The 18,885-nt window shown below is 58.2% G+C and overlaps 1 protein-coding gene across 2 annotated transcripts; it reads right to left on the bottom strand.

The window, feature by feature from the left end:
- Positions 1-1,601: 1,601 nt before the first annotated feature.
- On the bottom strand, positions 1,602-10,126 carry EFNA3 (ephrin A3). Of its 2 annotated transcripts, XM_012476287.2 has the most exons (5): positions 9,894-10,126; positions 3,743-4,056; positions 3,205-3,270; positions 2,942-3,019; positions 1,602-2,728 (listed from the first exon to the last, which is right to left on the bottom strand). In XM_012476287.2, the coding sequence occupies exons 1-5, from the start codon at positions 10,019-10,021 to the stop codon at positions 2,598-2,600; spliced, it is 717 nt and encodes a 238-aa protein (XP_012331710.1). In that variant the 5' UTR covers positions 10,022-10,126; the 3' UTR covers positions 1,602-2,597. The 2 variants fall into 2 exon arrangements, with proteins under 2 accessions (XP_012331710.1, XP_012331711.1); XM_012476288.2 differs by lacking the exon at positions 2,942-3,019 and having other exon boundaries at positions 1,606-2,728; positions 9,894-10,021.
- Positions 10,127-18,885: the final 8,759 nt, after the last annotated feature.

Raw genomic sequence — 18,885 nt, 5'->3', positions numbered from 1 at the left:
AACCTTCGAGATTCTCCCCAGCAGGGCCCCATCTCTGTGCACCTCCTCCTCCCTCTGTCCCTAGGCAAGTGTGTGCTTTTTCTTGGCGTTCCCACAGCCCCTAGGAATCTACCCATGAAGGAGCTGGTTATGTTGTCAGTTATGTATGTGTGTTACCAATTTCTGTTCATACGTCAACACATACTAAATTTTGAGCTTATTTGGGGGTAGAGGCTATGTCTCTTTTTGTGTCTCCAGTACCCAGGATAGAGCCTGGCACTCGGCAGGTCCTCAATAAATGTGGATCAAGTGTGTGGACGATGGGACGGACAGCTCAGCTTTCCAGTCTCATCAGTCCGTAGGGAGTCTCAGACTGGTCTACTGGCTGTCCCTGGTTCTTTCCCCACCTGCTCTCCCACCCCACACGCCTCCCTGTTCCGCCACTGGGAAACCCACCCACTCTCCAGAGTCCAGCTGAGATTCCATTCTCCATGTTTTATGGGTAGAGAGGGGGAGAAAACACAGTCCCTACCGCCAAAGGCTCACTCTCACAAAGCAGCTGGCAAGAGCCGCAGGGGCACGCAGGATCTGGCCTGCCCACACAGTGCCAATTAGATATCCTGGGTGGGATGGAGTCCCATGGGCGCACAGCTTGGCAATAAGAAGGTGTCCCCTCCCTGGACCTGGCACTTGGCTGAGCAAGTGAAGTTCCAGGTACATTTCAACCCCTATCTACACTCCCTTATGCTGCGCCAGCCTGCAACCTGGACCTCACCCCGGGGCTCCTGGGAAGTGGCCATTCTCCTGTGTTTTGCCTCCTGTCTCCTCTGCCTTCCTGAGCCATGCAGGGTGGTGTAGTTATGAGCAGCCCCAGCCCCAGTGAACTCCCAACCCCTTGGGCATAATGTTTGACATGAATAAAATTACAAAGAGTTATAAAGGAAGCTAATTATATTATCAAAACATTTACATTTCTTGCTATAGTAATATATATGCTTTCTTATTAACACATTAAAAATGAGGAAGGTCTAACAACTAAGATCATTTCAAAGAACTGATGAGTGTAAATGATATTTTGAGATATCCTCAACAACTATAATGCAGCCTGAAAACATCTGTGATTTCTGGTTACAAAGTCACAGGTACTGTTAATACTATTATGGCTCGCTGCCCAAGCACACAAGAGAATGTTAAATTTCGGTTATAGGTGAGTGAAAATAAAGATGGATTTTTTTTTCTGCCTAGGTTCTCAAATCCCCTGAAATCCATAGACTCCAGTCAAGAACCTCGATTACAGAATGGAAGGGGAAGGAAAGGTGGAAACCATAACTGATGGAGCCTTCCATTCCCTGTGAGATACGGTAACCAGTCTTTCTGGTGGGATACCTGAGGCTCAGAGAGGTCGAGTGATTTGCCCAAAGTCAACCAGGCCCAGCCTGGAGGCCGCTGTTGCTCTTTCCACGCAGCGCTGCCATTGGAAAGAAGATGAGCCGCAGAAAATGGTCTGAACACCTTGCTGTGACTCTTTGGCCCCAGCATTCCCTCTCCCACCCAGGCCCTGTGACCCGCGGGCTTTAACCAGTCTAACAGAAGGGTGATGGCCCCTGAAGTCACACACACTGTTATTTTTATCTCCAGTTTATTTTTTTAGACTAAGAGCAGAGTATGAAAGTCACAGCCAAAGCACTTGAAAAAGGCCCAGGAGGATGGGTGGGACCACATAGGGTGAGCAGGGCAAGGTCCTGGGAGATGGTTCCCGGCTCAGGGCTGGAAGGGAGGGGGCGTTTTGTTTCACGGTCTCCAAAAGTGTCTGTGCGTTGCATAGGTCCTGTCTTCACAGAAGACAAAAGAGGGGCCAGGGGGTCCCCCGGGTGTGGGGGGCCTAGCCTGGTGGGAAAGGGGTCTGAAGCTGGAAGGGGAAGTCAAGAAGGGTCAGGGGGTTAAGGAGGGAAGGGACTCTGTCTGTCTGTACATTATATATAGAGATATAGAGTCTGTACATGCCTGCCTGGCACCCCAATGCCCACCCCTTGCCATCCTTGTCCACTGCCCGCCCCCCGCAGGGGTGTCTACTTGTAAACTTGGTTTCAATCCAAACCACAATCCTGGAAGTGGGAGTGGGGGAGGAGGACGTGCTTATTGCTGTAAACAGGGGAAGCAGGCAGCAGGCAGTGCTGCCCCTTGCCCATCTGGTCCCCTCCCCATGTTCTGCCCCGGAGGAGAACGATGGGGGTGCCTCCCACGCTTCGATTTGCTCTCTCTGGGGGCATATGTCTCTCTGGGGGACAAAGGGAGAGGGCACCAGGAGTGAGGGAAAGGTACCAGGGACCAGGGAGTCCTGAGGACTGCCTGTTTTGGCCCCCAAGTTTGGTACCAAACATTACCAGAGCCACAAGGCCACCTGGGACCCATGGCTGTCCCTGCACCTGGTCCACTACAGTGCCCTACCTGGCGGGGAGGGGCAGAGGGGGCGGGCACAGATGTATGGTGCAGGCCCCACTTCCAGCCATGGGAGGAGGGGTCCAGGCCCCACTACTGGGCTTTCCTTGGAGAGGCCAAAGGCTCCCTGCTCCTTCCAAGCCCCGCCCCATCTTTCCCCACCAGGGGAGGGGGCAGAGCTAGGAGGCCAAGAACGTCATGAGGAAGAAGGCGATGCCCACGGCCAGGGGCAGGTGTTCCCGTTTGGGGCTGGTCCCGCTGATGCTCTTCTCAAGCTTGGGTACCTGAGGGTTCTCTCCCTCAAAGTCTTCTGTGGACAGAGGAACAGAGAGACTGGTGAGGGCTGGGTTGCGCGCCGGGGCAGGGGCACGCGGCAGCAGCAGCAGCAGTGGAGCCAGGGACGTGACCACCCACGGGGTAGGAAGGGTCAGTGCCCCCGGGGAAGGCATGCGAGGTGAGCAGGCACCGGGGTGGGGGGCTGCGGTTCCAGCAGTGGCCACCAGAGGGCGCTGCGCAGACTCACCCAGCACGTTGATCTTCACATTGGGGCCCATGGTGAACTGGGGGAGAGTGGGGACCGGCTTCTCCCCGGAGTGCGATGCTGCGGGGTGGGGTGCGAGTGGGGAGAGAGGAGGGGAGAGTCAGGGCCAGGATTCCCTCCCCTTGCTACGGCTGGGGAGCAAGCCCCCTTCGCCTGTGCCCTCCGCCCCCACCCCCAGGAAGCCAGGGGAGCCCCAAAGCAGGGAGCTGAGGGTGGGGGCGCGGCTCAGAGCCGCTTCTACTCACTGGAGGCGCAGCAGACGAACACCTTCATCCTCAGACACTTCCAGTGCAGGTTGTGGGTGGGCGTGGCTGGGGAGGAGACCAGGCCTGAGTCTCTTTCGCTCAATTTGTGCCCTGTGCCCTCCCTCAGCGGCTCTATTTCTCACCCCCTTCAAAGTGCCCCCCTCTGGCGGTCTCCTTCAGGAGCTCCCCTACCCTTTGGACACGGGTCACTGTAGCTCCGCCGTCAGCCCTAGAAGCCCCTTTGGTCCCACCTCTCAAGAAACTGGGATCCCTGATGTTCGAACCCCAGAATGTCCCTCACAGAAACGGCGATTCTCCGTAGCCCATACTTGGGACTGTCACGAAACTCCTTTCTCGGCCCCACGACCTCGTCTAAGCTGAACCCCTGAGGCGCCCCATGCCCACGCCTCCTCCCGCGTCTCTCGGCCCCTAGACCTGGCGCCCGCCGCGCCGGCCCCGCCCCGGAGTCTCGGGGCTCCACCCCCCGGCTGTCACTCAGACTCGCGTTCAGGCCCGCCCGCCCGGCCGCCTCACTTACAGATGTAGTAGTACTCGTGGCCGGCGTGGAACTCGTAGCCCAGCGAGAAGGCGCTGTAGCGCTGGAACTTCTCCGAGAACTTGATGGGGCTGTGCGGGGCGTGCGGCCGGTTGCACTCCCAGCGCTTGAAGCCCTGGCTGGCGTTGCAGGTGTGGTAGCCGCTGCGGCTCACCATGTACAGCACGTACTGCTCCGCCCCGCCTCCGGGCCCCGGCCCCGCCCCGGGGCCCACCCCCGAGCTGTTGTAGTGCGGGCAGTAAATATCCAGATAGTCGTTCACGTTCACCTGCACGGTGTAGCCCTCTCGCCGCAGGCTGTGGGGAAGAGGAAGCGGCTCAGAGAGCAGAAACCCCAAAGGCAAGCCGCTTTCCGTCTGACCGCTCCGCAGCCCCTCCCCAGGGTCCGCGGAGCCTCCCGACTTTTCCTCCGAGCTTCCTCGCGGCTCAGCCCTGTCTCTGTCCCCGGGGCCCTAGTGCCGCCGGGGCCCTAGTGCCGCCGCTCCCCGAACTCTCCTTCCGTGCCCTCCTTCTTGGTCTGTCCTTCGCCTGGTGGCCACCAGAGGGTAGCAAAGGCGCAGGAAAGCCCGGCCTGCCTCCAAAGAAAAGGAGGCGAGGGAGAGGGGCGGAGGGAAGCAGGGAACGTACGCTTTGGTTACCACAGAAACGGCGCAGGCCCGAGCGACTCCCAGACCCAGGCCCGGATTTCCTCCGTCCATCCCCCATAATTCAGCAGCCGGGAGGAGGGATGGGAGGGATGGAAGCCAAGGGTGAACGTGGGAGGGATCCCTTCCGAGGGACACACACACCCTCCATCGCTTCTCCCAGCATGCTTCCCTGCGGCTGCCAGTCCACCCCCGGGGCCAGTCCGACAGGACCTGCCCTCACAGACGCATGTATGGAGGCTTCATGCATATACATGCATAAGTTCTATGGCACACACACAAATATGTCCATCGCCCACTCATAGGCGGCAGATACATAGAAAAGCTGGGCTGTATGTGTGTTGGCCCGTAGGCCAGTACTGGCTGACCCCACCAATCTGGGGGTCTCTCCCTGCCCTCCCCACACTACAGTATCACTGGCTGCTGTACCTTGAGTCCCCTGACGGAGATCCCACCCTGAGGCCAAGGACAAGTAGGCTCCCAGGAACTTTAAACAACAGATGAGGGAGCTAAGGGACTCAGCACCAAGACTCCACGTGGCATCATGCCAACCAGCCCAAACTTCTGTCTCATTGGGCACCTCCTTCCTCAACCTGGCACCACGGCCCCCCTTAATGATGCTGGGCAGAGCAGTGGGCACAGGGCCTAGACAAGATGGCTGCACCTCTTACTTCCCTGATCCCTCTTTGGGACAGAGAAGCAGATGCTGGGTCCCTTGTAATCCCCACCTGCCTTGCTAGTCACCATCAAAGTGTTGTTCTTAACACCTTCGATGGTGGTACTGAGCTGCGTGAGGACGGAGAAATCTCTAAATGGAGAAAGAAACTCAAGAGGGGGCAGGGGTTTTCCCTAATTTCTTTAGAGTAAGAATGCACATATCTTGGCTGTGCAAGGAGAGTGTGGTGGAAACAGAAAGGCATGGTGGTACTTGGCAGAATGTCAACGGGGTCCCTAGTCCCTGGGAGCTCCCTGAGGGGAGGGACTGGCTCCCCATGTCACCAGGCACCACCCAGTTCCCCAAACAGTAATTAGATCCATTAAAAAAATGAGCGTGAAGGCTTCTGCACGGGGTGGGGCCTTGAGGGTCCGTCCCCCACATCCCACTTCCTCGGCTTTGCCTGTGCTGTCCCCTCCACCAGCAACCCATTCCAAGCCTGGCAGTGAGGCACAGAGAACTGATGTTTGGGTACCCCAGTAAGAATTGGCACAGCCTCCTTGGGTCATCAGGAATGCCACCAGCCCCACTCGGTTCCCACGGGAGTAATGGGTCATTCAGGCCCCTCCCTTGCCCTGGCACTCAGGTGGGCAGGAGTCTCGGCCTGGGGCACTGGGAGCAGGAAAACGGGTTAGACCAGGCCTGGCTCCAAGTTGCCACCCTAGACTTGCCTGTCCATCCCCAACCCCATAGTCTGTTCCTCCCCTCGGGCTTTGAGGAGGGGGCCGGCCGCCAGTGATGAGGGTGCCAGGTCTGGAGCAGCTGCACAGCCACACTGGGACCTCTGTCTTTGAGCCTCACCCACGTTTCCAGTCCCACTCTGAAGCAGCTCCTCCCTGCTGTGCCTCCCAGTTCCCCCGACAACACACCCCATTCCAGCAGAGAGGAAGCCAACACCCAAGGTATTCCTATAGGTAATTCAATTTCCTCCACAGGGCAGGACTAGCCTTTTAAAAAAGGTTGTTGGGCGACCACAGGTGACGGGAAGCCATCTGTTACATACTCCTGCGCTAGGTGGGAGGAACGGCCCCTGAAATGCCCCCCAAGGCTGGATATGTGAGAGAAAGACCTGCCAGTGAGGTGCTGGGCCCAGTTGGTACACAGAGGGCACGGGGACAAACGGGGTGGGAGCCAGGAATTCCCAGCCACAACTCTTTGGAAATCCAACGTGTCTGCTTGGCTTGGGCGCTTTAATTGAATCTGTCATCCTCCCTCCCCACCGCTCCCTAGCAGTGCGGAGACCGAGGTGCCGCTAGGCCCCTGAGAAGCTCCGCAGCTAACCCCGCCTCCAGGGCCGCACCTCCTGCGGAAGGGTGGGGGTGGACTGGGACGTGGGGACCGGGTTGTGCTCTGCCCCTTCGTACTGTTCTAGCTTTTTGCTCCACTTCATCTCCTGTAGCCTCTCGCCTCTTTAGGGCAGGTAAACAGGGTGTCTAAGAAGACCAGTGAGTAGGGAAAGGATCCCAGGAGGCCCTGAACTTGTTAAATCCTCGCCACACCTCGCCCCGCCTCGCCCCCAGCCCCGGCCTTAGACGCCGGGCTGCAGACTTAAAGGGATAGAGGAAGACCATAGACCCAGGTTCCTCTTCCCTCTAGCGCGCGCCCCCGAGGCTGCGCGCCGCCCGCTCCAGCAGGCGAGGCCGGACCACGTGTGCGAGGCGTGGGGTCCGCGCGCCCGGGCTTTGAGGGTGGTGGCGGTGGTGGCGGGAATGCTCGCGGGGCGGCAGTTGCACGCTGACACCCCTGCGCCCCTCAAGCGCCCTGGGCCGCGGCGCCCCACCCGTCCCAGTCTGGCTAGTCCGGATCTGGGCGCAGGGCTTCCCTGGGCCGCGTCGGGTGGGGGAGAATCAGCGCGCCCGACACCTCCGCCCCTCCTCCCTGCGACAGCGGCGGCGGCGGCGGCGAAGGTTTATTGATCTGCAGCGGCGGAGAGGAGCGCGAGACCCGCCGAAAGCGAGACACAGAGACGAGTGAGGGGGAGACACACACCGAAAGGGGAGGTTGGCAGAGGCCGGATTCACTGAAAGGGGAAAGGAAGGGAGACACGGCGCGCGAGAGAAGCCAGAAACCGAGAGAGGCAGGGAAGAGAACGAGAACCCAGAGAGTCTTGGAGAACAGGAGGGACAGACAGGCCAGAGAGGCCCACAGACGGCGGAGACGAGACAGTGACGCGAAGGAGAGAAGCAGGGACAGGGAAGGGTGCAGGGCTGAGACTCAGAGACTGGGAGAAAACACAGAAAGACCATCAGGGTCATAGTAGAGCCTCAACAAATATTTGTTGGATGAATGTATGAATGAAAGAGAGATCAGCAACAGAAACATTTCAGAGGTAGGTCGAGAGACAGCTATAGAACGATGTTCCCTAGGCTTCTTGAGACAGGGGCGAATACCAACATCCTTGCTCAGTTCTGCAAAGAAATGAAACACAGGCCAGGGGGCATACATTTGGCCATCGGCCGTCCCTCTCTCTCTCCACCAAGTTCAATTCCCGGCTTAGGGGACTCCTCGACCTCACACTCTCATGCATCCCTCCAATACAGCCCCCCACCCCCAGTTTCTGGGCCAGGTTGGGAACAGGTCTCGCCAATTCCAGGGGACTAAACGGAAGGACTGAGTGGGGAGCAGAGGGCTAGGTCGCGGCCGGTGTGCAGGGCACTGCCCCCAGGTCTGTCAAAGGAGGCTGACGCACGTGTCCCACCAGCACCCTCCCACGTGACCCCCAGGAGGCGGGGTCGCAAGACCCTCCCCACGTGAACCCAAGGGGCAGAGACCCTCCACACGTGACGGGAGGTGGGAGCCAGGAGCCCGGCTCACGTGACTAGGGGGAGGGGGCGCGGGAGCCTGTGGCTTGGTCGGCCCCGCCCCCATCTCCCCGGCCCTCTCCACTCTCGGCTCCGGAGCACGTCGCTCTCACGATTTATGGGGCCGCGGCTGCCGCAGTGAGGGAGCCGGGGAGCCTGGGCGCAGCGGCAACAAAGGCCCGGGAAGCGAGGCGGGGGCGGCGGCAGTCTACTGGCCCGGTGTGCGCCCTCTCCTACCTCTGCCGGTCCAGGCCCGCACGGAGTAGAGAGGACAGAAAGGAGGCTCCCGGAACCTGGGCTCCCCCACCCGCTCCCTGAGCTTTCACCTGCGCCCAGGTGTATGCGGGGGAGGGGAACCTGGTCAACACCTCCCCCCCACCGAACCTCTTCCCGCATCCCCCCGCCCCCCGGCTCTGGCTTCCCCTAAGAACGCCGAGGTGCCGTAAGGGTGGCAGGGAACCCGGGGCCCCTCACCTGCGAGCTCTCCGCTCCCCGCCAGACTCTAGCGGGGTGGGGGGCAGACGTGTGAGTCTGGGGGAGGGGGCTGAGCTAGATAGAGCTGGAGTGTCAGCCCCCAGCGCCCCCCGGAGTTCTCGAAGTCCCGCTCCGGGGGGGAGGGGCCACGTCCCCACCCCCGAGGTTTCCATGGGAAGCGAGAGGGGGGCGTCGTTGGCTCATCCCCACCCCCAGTCTGACACTCCGGGCGCGAGGAGGGAGAGAGGGGGAGGCGCGGAGCCCCAAACAACAAAGAGCGGAGCGGCGAGCGACAGCCCCTCCCCCGGGAGGTTGGGGGTCGCGGCCGCCCGGCCCTCCCGGTCCCCTCCCCTGGGGTCTGGCCATTTGCTCCCTGGTCAGCCCCCGGGGTGGGGAGCCAGAGGCAGTGCTGCCGCCACCGCCCGGGCAGGTGTGACAGTGACCCCAGCGTCCCCAGGGATCACCCCCTACCAACACACAGATACACACTAAGGTGGCCGGGGTGATACACACGGCGGCTCGGCGGGGAGGAGAAGACAAGGGCAGCAAGGACTGAGCAGAATGAGGACCCGGCCCCGCAGCCAGCACCCGGCCGCCGCGCCACACGCCCCGGGAAACCACACGGCCGCCCTGACACCCGCCCAGACCGCGGCGGCGCCAACAGCCACCCCAGCCCAGACGCAGCCGGCCGCGCGGACAGCGACCGCAGCCCCTTCCCCGACCCGCCGCCCGCTCCCACCCCCAGACGATCGCCGACGCAGACACACAAATCACACACTCAGACACACACGCACACTGACAGCCGCGCACGCCCGCTCACACTTGGAGCCATTCGCCGTCCCCAGCCCGGGTGTATGTGTGCGTGTGTGACACACCGACATCTCCCTGCCTCCTTTCCTCTCGCCGGTACCCCACGTTCCCATCCTAACCAAGCAGCATTCCCAGGGCCCCCCAACTCGGCGACCCAGCCCTAGCTCACCCCAGCTGGGCTTATCCATACAACCAAGACAACCCAATCGCCTTCCTTCTAGGGAGGTGCTCGGTCGGACTCCCTACCTCAGCTCTGGACCCCACTTTTAAAAGAGGGAGTCCTAGACAGAACCCCTGGAAGCCTTCATGGCCAAAAACAGGTCATCCTGGGCCCCAAAATGCGGCGGCCTATCGCCAGCACACCGCTGCCCCCAAACCCCAGCCCAGCTGGGGGAACTATGGGACTGGGGCATGCTATTCCCGTGGCGGGTGCAGAGAAAAGCCAAGATGGGGTGGGGGGCCACTCCAGCAGCCTCCTCCGCACGGCCCGAGCGCTCCTGACTATAGCCCAACAGCCTCTTCTGACACCCCCGAGTTTCCTATACGCCCACAGAGTGCGTCCCCCTCTCCGTCCCCTCCCAGCCCCCAGCTCTGGTCTCCCAGGACTCCCACCCTGGGTTCCCCTAGGACTTCTCGGCCCCACAGGCTCCCCCTCCCACTGACACGGGACGCTCGGACTCCCCGACTCACTGCTGGTTGGAGCTGTTCCAGTACACCGCATGCCGGTTTCCCAGCGCCCCTCCGGGCCCTTGGGCCAGCAGCGGCAGCAGCGGCACGGGCACGAGCAGCAGCAGCAGCAGCAGCGGAGCCGCCGCCATCCCCGGAGCCGCCGCCGCCGCCGCCCCCCGACTGAGCCCCGCGCTCCCGGCTTCTCCGCTTCCCAGCTCCCTGCTGCCGCCGCCGCCGGCCCCCAGCCTTAGGCCACGCCCCCAGCCCTTCCCTCCGCCCTCCTGGGCGCGCCCCCGAAAGCCCCGCCCCTGGCGCGCCCCCGACAGGCCCCGTCCCGCTCTGGCCGGGAGCGCGCGATGCGTGGGAGGTGGGGACCGTGTTGCCCCCTTGGGAAAGACTGGCGCGTGCCTCGTCTCTCCCTTTTGGGTTCAGTTTGCTACAACTGGTCCTCTGCCTTTTGCTCCCTAGGCTGGATTTCCCAGAAAAATTTGGAAATCCAAGATAAGGATCTCGATCTCAAGGAAGCCCTTTCATCTCTTGGAAGCGGGGGGAGGGGGGGTTGGTGGTGGTGGTGAAGGAGCAGACTTGACAAGAAGCTGGGGGGTCCAGGACCTCTTAGTAAGTAGGGCTGGACCCCCTTCCCTTCTGAACACTGTGGACCTCTGCTGCGTCCATGCCCCCTTTTCTCGTGTACATGAGGACTCAGGTGGGCACAGAAGGGTGGTGGAGTCCTCAGCTGGCACCAAGGCCCTGACAGCTGGTGACCTGAAGCCCCCAGCTGAGCATGAAGCTTGCTTTTCTTGGAGGAGGAGTGAAAGAGCTCAGCCCCCAGAATGTCAATACTGGGTGATGTAAGGGCCTTCAGCGGTCCAGGGCCCAAGGCACAGGAGGGGGCCAAGGAGAGAGTCAGCTGGGGCAAAGCAGTCTTCCCTGGACACCTACAAAGGAGGCACTTAGTCAGGGCCTCTCCCGGGGCAGCCAGGGGTGTCCCCAGGCATTCTCACTCCTACTCTCAGAGACGTGGATCCTGAGGCAGAGGGCAGAGCACCCTGTGTTCCAGCTCTCACCACAGTCATTGTCCTCGTAGTGACACCCAAGCACACACATCACACACACACATTCAGGAAAAGATGTGCAATCACCCAAAGGCAGAGAACATAGAGACAGAAGCACCTGACACAGACATACGGACACACGGCTATGCCTTGCAGACACACACAGGAAAGGACACTATCAGACTGCTAGAGATCAGGAAAAACCCAGGCACAGAGACACAGGAGCACACACCTCTGCACATCCACACGTGACACACGTAAACCCACATGCGTCCCGATACACACAGTTTCATGCTCTCCTCCTCTCTCTTTCTAGGAAGTGGAAGTTCAGGAAAAGGGTTCAGAAACCAGACCTAAGGCTATCCACCCCTTATCTCGTCTCTTTTGGAGAGTCCCAGACCAGGCAGAACCAGGCCTAACTGGGTTCTCAGAACCCAAGCCAACCACCTGTGTCCAGGGAGACAGGCATGCCGCTACTTTGCTTCTGTCCTGCGGGAGAGGGAACATGCAGGTACCCCTCATCTGCTTATCTGTGGCAGGACAGGGTCTTGACCACAAGTCATCTTCAGGTCCTAGGCTGGGGGCAGGGGCGGTGCCATCTAGAATAGGCTCTGTGTCTGACTGCTGCCAGGTGAGAGTAGGCTCTGTCCTCTCTGGGCTCCTCTCCACCTCAGGAGATCTCTTCTTCCTTCTCAGGAGCCATAAAATAAATTAGGCCCCTTGGGATGGGAGTGGGGACTTTGCAAACAGCTCTCCCTCCCTGCAGGCTCCTCATCTCCAGGGAGAGGTTTCTTTTACCCAAATGATGCTAACCTGCTTACTCCAGGTGCCACAAATCCCAGCCCCTCCACTCAAATCATATTCCCTGCTCCACAAGGTCAGCTTCTCTCTGTAGGGCCCACAGTTGGCAGAGACACTGCCCATATTCATAGTGAATGGGAGCTTGCTGGTTTAGTCTAGGACTTTAAATTCCATTTTAGAAAACACATATCCCTGTTTATAGAATCAAGGTTTTGCTTAAGGATCTGGGCCTTTTTCTATAAGGCCTGGGCACTTAGAATCTAGCACCGCCACACCCATCCTCCAATAATAACTGAGCCCTTCTCTTAGAATCTGGAGCCCTCTCTACAGGATTTAAGCAGCTCTCTCTATGGGGTCGAAGCTTCTGGTTTTGAAGTTGAGATACTCTCTGTAGGGCCTAGGTCTGTATCCATGGGATCTAGTGCTTTGTCCACCTGGGGCTCTATCCATAGGGCTGCTAGCTGATTTGGGCCTTTGTGTGGATTAGAAAAAGTACCCTTCTTTGCAGGCTCAGTCCCTAGGGTGCCTCTCTTGGCAAGTGGTGGCTTTGTGCAAAACAAAGGTGCTGCTTCCTTCAGTGAGAGGTGGCTCTGTGTGGCTCCCTGTCTTCGTGAGGGAGCTTGGGCTGATGTCCCCATCCCCTTTGTGCCATGCACAAACTGTACAGCTATATATGGCAATTCTGTCTACAGGACATGTGCTTGTAGTTATAGTGCCTATGCCTGTCTATAGGCCTCTATTCATAAGGTCTGGGCTTCTCTAGGGACTGAGTCCCTGTGTATAAGATCTGAGCCACTGTCCACATGCCCGGGGCCTAATCTAAAGGCTTAGGCCTCTCTCTGTGGCATGTGAGTCATGGAAGGACCCAGGCCTCTATTGATGGGGTCTAGACGTTTGTGTATAACTGTAACTCAAGTTGTTCCTGTGATCCACCACAGTAGGAATATATTTTGCATTGCAATTCAGTAGCACACACACTCATACACACACACACACACTCATACACACACAACTGAATAAGTTTCATGAAACAATACTTACCCTTACTACAGAGGATGCACTCTAATATTTTCCTCTGTTCTATTCTTAAAAGTAAAAACAATAAAATAAAAAGCTGGTTGAGGCCCATAAAATTGACTTCTTGACTTCATCCCCAATGGATCACAATCTATAGTGTGAAAACTGGTGTCTAAGGCCTGGGCCCTGAACTACCTCTCTGTAGGATGAGGGCTCTGTGGAGGCTGGAGCTCCCTCCATGGGGCTGGTCCCGTTTTCAGGGCTTCAGGCCTCCTCCTCCTCACCGGCAGGCTCTGACCCTTGGGCTTGCAAGTACACTGCTGGCTGCCACAATCTCTCCAGGGGCCCTGAGCTCAGCTCCTAGGAGGACTCTGACATGGTGCCTCACTCTCCTCCATCCCTCAGAGGCCGAGGAGCAGGTGTGAGGCAGAGGGAGTTCTCAGGCTGTGTGGCCCAAGGCAGCTCCTGGGACGGTGGGTGGCACCACAGAGCTGAGCTGGTGGTGGCTAGGGCCTGGGGAAGGGGAGGTCAGGAGGGAAGCAGGGTCCATGGATAAATAATTCATTAAATAAATAAACAAGGAGCCTGTGAGAGGCAAGATCGGGCACACGTGTGAGCGAGAGAGGCAGCTGCCAGCTCCAGGCATGAAATATTCACAGGTTCTGCACCTCGCACGGGGCCCGTGTGTGCCTCCAGCCCAGGCAGGCTGTTGGTGCAGTCCTAACAGGGAAACCTGGGTGCCACGGGAGGGTGATGCACATGTCTTCTGGCTTCCAAGCGTGTGTGTCAGCATGGCTCCGCGGGTGCTCTGACGTCCTCGAGTTCACATGGAACCACATCCATGACTGACAGCAGGAACAGTTCACAGGAAATTAGCATGCAGGGCTTGGTGGGTGGCGTCGGGGTGTAATCACCTCTGATTCTAGTCCTGTCCTGATCCCTCTGATGAGTCCAGCAAGCCAAGAAGCCTGGAGCAGGGAGGCAGCTCTGGGGTGTTAGGCTAGAGGTGTGTGTGAGTCCTCTGAATGTATTTCCAGAAACGATGAGAGGAAAGCAGCATTGGCCCAGCAGTGAACCGCCTGGGCTTGGATTCGAATTCCATTCTACCACTCACTATCTATGCTAATCACTTAACTGCTCTGAAACTGCCTCCTCATCTGTAAAATGGGGATAATAATGCCCCACCTCAGGGAGCTGGTCCTTATGAGGATTAAGATATATAATGTCTGGGAAGCACTTAGCACGTGTTTAGGATCCAAGAGGCACTGGACTCATGGAGGGTTTCTTATAATGAAGAGGTTATTGCCGGGCGCGGTGGCTCACGCCTGTAATCCCTGCACTTTGGGAGGCTGAGGCAGGTGGATCCCAAGGTCAAGAGATCGAGACCATCCTGGCCAACATGGTGAAACCCCATCTCTACTAAAAATACAAAAATCAGCCGGGCGTGGTGGCACACACCTGTGGTCCCAGCTACTTGGGAGGCTGAGGTGGAAGAATCGCTTGAACCCAGGAGGCAGAGGTGGCAGTGAGCCAAGATTGCGCCACTGCACTCCAGCCTGGTGACAGAGCAAGACTCAGTCTCAAACAAACAACAACAACAAAAAAATGAAGAGGTTATCTCCTGAGGTCTGCCCACCTAGACCAGCCCAGACTCTCTTTTCCATTTGTTCTCCCTCATTTCCAAGCTTTCCTAATAGCTATCACAGTGAGAGATGTGACCTAGGGCTTGGAAAGTGTGGAAGGGGTAGGGAAAGATTAGATGAAATGAGAAGAGGAGATTACAGTCAAAAAAGGTCACTAACCTTGACAGTGTGGAAAAATGGGTCCTTGACCTTCTCCTCAGACTCCAGAGACTCTCCTTAAGCCCTAAAAGTCTTCCTAGATCCAGACTTTCGCCAAAGTTTCGTTTTCTAGAAAGTGGTTGCAATGCCCACGCAGTGGCTCACACTTGTAATCAATCTTAGCACTTTGGGAGGATGAGGCGGGAGGATGACTTGAGCCCAGAAGTCTGAGGCTGCAGTGAACTATGATCACACCATTGCCCTTCAGCCTGAGCAACAGAGGGAAACCCTGCCTCTTAAAAAAGAGAGAAAGGGAAAAAAAAAAAAAGAAAGAAAGGAAGAAAGTGACTGCAAGGAGGAAGAGAGATTGAAGCAGAGGTCTCTGAGTAGCATCACAACCAGCCCCACCAACAAGTCTTCCCTGCCAGAGCTCTGGCCCCCACCCTCTGCCTAGTGATTGAAGGCTTCCTTGGCAAAGATGTTTGTGTCTGGGCAAAAACCCGAAGAGTGGCACCCTAGAGTGGGTGGGGAGAATCCAGGATGGAGGGAGCCTCGGAGGGCCAGGGTGGAGTATCTGGCGGCCGCCCAGTAAGCTCCAGCATTCCCCAGCCCTCTGTGTCCCCTGGAAAGGATCCGATCCCTGTGGGAGAGCCAGCGAACAGGTCTGAGCCGGCCTGCTCCTCCACAGACAGAAGAGTAACAGGTTGGGGGAGGGGGCCTGAGATCTTGGTGGGGAGGGGTAGCAGTAACTCCCGTGTCTCTGTGTCTCCTCTGAGGAGTTAGGGACAGAGGGGACCACGGCCTGGACACACCCTACCAAAGCCTGGGGCCCAACACTCTGCCTTCCTTGTTCAGCCTGCTGCCACTTGGGCAGCCAGGGGTCTGGGCCCCAGGTGTGAAGATGGTGCCTGCCCACCCTTTCCCAAGAAGCCAATATCAGTTCTCCACTTCCCCTCCCCTGGGCTGGGCAGGTTCAGGCCAATCTGCTCAAGAGCTTCACAGCAAACATTGATCTGTAATAAAACCACAATGTGTTTCAGGAGAAGGGATTCCAGACACAACACACACATACACACTCACACACATACATACGATGCCAAACATGCAGCTCTGGGAGGGCGGACACCAGCAGTCCTGAAAACACATCCAGACACAGCCTCACACCGTCAAGCCTACAGACAGCATGACTTCTATACATCCCCTCTCTGCTATAAACTTTGTCCTTCAAAATCAAAGCCTTCTCTGACGACCCATTTTCCCTGTGTTCCCATAACACTTCGTATATAGCTCTGTATTAGCATTTTCACTTTGCATTATAATTATTCATTGGCCAGTCTCCCTCCTCGGGCAATCTGAAGATCCCTTAAGGGAAAGGATCTTGTCTTTTACAAGTGTGTATCCCCAGCATCTAGTATGCAGCCTAGTATTTACTTAGTAGGAGTAGGTGAGGTGCTTAATAATTGTTGAATCAAGGAACAAAGGAATACAAGCATTCTCCCAGTGGGACACCATTTCTAGACTCCAGAAGCCCGCAGAGGATAACCGTGAACGCTGCTCAGGCCTCTGACCCTGGCTTCCTTTCTCTTGGTCCCCTCACCACCACTCAGCTCCCCAGAAGCCCTCCTTTCCTCCCCTTCCCTCAGTGTGAGACCATGAATTTGAGTTCCACCTGAGGGCTGGCAGGCGAGGTAAGGGTTAATGACACCTCATTAGTGTTTAATTGGAGGAAGGAAGCTGCCTTGGCACCAGACAGGTGGGCGGGCCTGCCCCTTGCTGGAACCAGGCATCCCTAGTTCCAGCACCCTGCCAGGCGTGTGGGTGATTCGGCCCTGGAGACCCTCCACCCAGCCGGGGCACCTCCCCCACCACTGGCTTTGCCAATTTAGTCTCCAGGCAGTACAGACCAGCACTCCCCATCTGTCACCAAACATCCAGAGGGAGAACAAACTCCTTATCCTTTCTCCTGTAGCTGGCTTTGCCCCCATCCCGTCCCCAGCAGACACTGGAGAGTGGGAGGAGAGGTGGGGTGTGAAGGTGGAGAACTGAGGGACAGATTACGGAGCCGCTCAGGGATAGATTCCAGAAACAGACAAGCGACAGGGCTGGGGATGTGGAGATGTCTGCCCACTTTGACCTTAAATGAAGAGAATGCAAATGAGATGCAGACGATATGCAGATGAACACAGGATCTCAGCACTGACATTCCTGGTGGCAGCAGCTCTGCACCCAGGACCCCAGTGCTGTCGCCGATAAGCAACCCACTCCTAATCTTTCTGCGTTAAGTGGTCCTGACCACTACTTTGAGTGAGAAAAAGCATCTCAAGAGTAATAAGAGCTTGCCTGGGCTAGGGGTGCAGGACCTGGGAAGCTGAGCTCCACCCTGGCTTCCACACCCCATCCCAAGCACCCACCCAAGCTGCCACAGCAGCTCAGGCAAACATTACTCTCCAGGTTGCACTCGGACGCACCGTCGGTTGCTATGGGGACCCCCTCCTCACTTCCAGACCTGAACCAATGGGCATCACCGCTGATGACCTCATGCCCCAGGCCCCGGGATTCTATTGGCTATTTAGAAGCCAGAGTGCACCCTTTTCAATTGTGTCACCGCTGGGGATCCCCCGACGACCCCAGCTAGCGACTGGCCTACTGAAAGAAAGGCGCGCTGTAAGCTCACAATGTGCTGAATGAATGAAAAATAAAGAAAGGAAAGAAGGAACTAACAAAAGGGAAGAAGAAAAAGGGGAGGTGACAGAAAAGGAACAAAATTTCAGGGTTGAATCTGGAGAAGAAAAGGAAGATTTGCAACCCCGGAAAGTGTGGAGCAGGATTCCCGGTCGCTGAGACTCTGAGGCTTTCAAACAGGGAGATTGGGCGAGGTAAAGAAGAGTGGAGTTAACGCATCTATTCGGGAGAGACTAGGGCAGGCCCAGCAAACTGAGGGCCCCACCCTGAGCCACCTAACGCTACTGAGTTTAGGGGAGATCGGTGACGCCCCAAAACTTGCAGGCGTGCCCAGCCTCCTGGAACCGCACCCTGGAACGCGCCTCGAGGACTTCTCGTGGGTAAGGCCCTGTGCCCGGAAGACCTCCCAGCACCTGCAGCTGGTCTCGGCCCTATGAGTGGACTTGGCCCTGGCTTTACGTGGGGACGCGCCCCGGGACTGAATCAGCCGCCCGCGCAGGCTATGAGGAAAGTGAGTGTAGGGAAGGCCGGCTTGGCCTGAGCGCCTGTGGCTGGGCGGTCCTAAGTTTACAAACCCCCGCCCCGCGCCCCACCTTCCCAGCCCAGCTCCCTTGGTCGCAGAGGCATCCGCCCTTGCACCTGCAAGGGGCTGGGCGGCCGGCAGGGGCGTGTGTCCGTGTTAAGTGGAAGAGCCCGACAGTGAGGGCGTGCGTCTGAGTGCGGGAAAGCCGACAGGGCCCCGCGTCTCTTTCACACATGCGTTCTTATCAGCAGCGGATCCGCGCGCCAGCCCCAGCCGCGGGAGCGAGCGTGCCCGCCTTGTTCCGCGAAGAGTGGGGGTAGCCTGGGGCCGTTGGGAGCTGGGTGAGACCCCCACAGTTCTCAATTTAGGGCAAGGGCTGCTAACCAGTCGCTCCCAGTCTACTCCGCCTATGGCTTCACTTGGGAGGGGCGGAGGTAGCAATAAGTCGGTTTCCGCGGCAACGTATAGACACCCTCCTGGTTGACGGTAAAGATGGAACTTGAACCCAGGACCTGAAGACCCAGCCCATAGCTTCTCCAGCCGACGCCACCCTCTCCTTTGCGCCCCAGAGCCTCGCCCCGCTAAAGACCAAGGTTTGGGGTGAAGGTCCTGATACACGCACCTACCTACAAGAGGCGTTTTCTGAAAGCTGGCCTCGAATGGGGGAAGGGACTGACTGGGGTCTGCTCTGCCCGCGGTGCTGCCCAAGGCCTCAGCCAGAGCAATGGAATTAACATGAACGATGACAGCCGAAATCGGTGCGTGGTGGCAGGGGACAGGGCACCCGCCCCCTCCGAGAGACCGGGATCTGACCTAGGTGTGCAAGAGGGTGGGGGAGGAGCTCGAACTCTAGCACCTCTGTGTCGGTCTCTGGACCCCTAGAGCCCTCCCTCTCCCCCCTCCCCGTCTCCCCTGCACCCCCCCAACCGTGTTCACACGCTGCCTCTCGCTGCCGCAGCCGGGCCGAGCTAATCAGCACAACAGCCACCTATCGATCGCTGGCTCGGTGCCAGGCAGGCCGGCACCGTGCCAGTGGAGGCTGCGGGGCACCGGGGCGGGTAAAGCACAGCTGCAGGGGAAGGGGCGCCCCTTACCCAGGCACCACCCAGGACACCATTCAGAAAGAGGGACCCACTTGGCCTTGTGGGGATCAC

The sequence above is a fragment of the Aotus nancymaae genome, unplaced genomic scaffold, assembly GCF_030222135.1.
Source record: "Aotus nancymaae isolate 86718 unplaced genomic scaffold, 86718_ANA_hifiasm-v0.15.2.pri h1tg000108l, whole genome shotgun sequence".
Lineage (NCBI taxonomy): Eukaryota > Metazoa > Chordata > Mammalia > Primates > Aotidae > Aotus > Aotus nancymaae.
The sequence above is the reverse complement of the archived record's forward strand: the minus strand, read 5'-3'. Positions and strand labels throughout refer to the sequence as shown.

Coding starts and splice junctions, on each gene's coding strand:
- EFNA3 (XM_012476287.2), bottom strand. CDS start 10,021: ATGGCGGCGGCTCCGCTGCTGCTGCTGCTGCTGCTCGTGCCCGTGCCG. Junction 4,057..9,893: donor TGGAACAGCTCCAACCAGCA/GTGAGTCGGGGA, acceptor TCTTCCCCACAG/CCTGCGGCGAGAGGGCTACA. Junction 3,020..3,204: donor GTTCGTCTGCTGCGCCTCCA/GTGAGTAGAAGC, acceptor CCCACCCCGCAG/CATCGCACTCCGGGGAGAAG.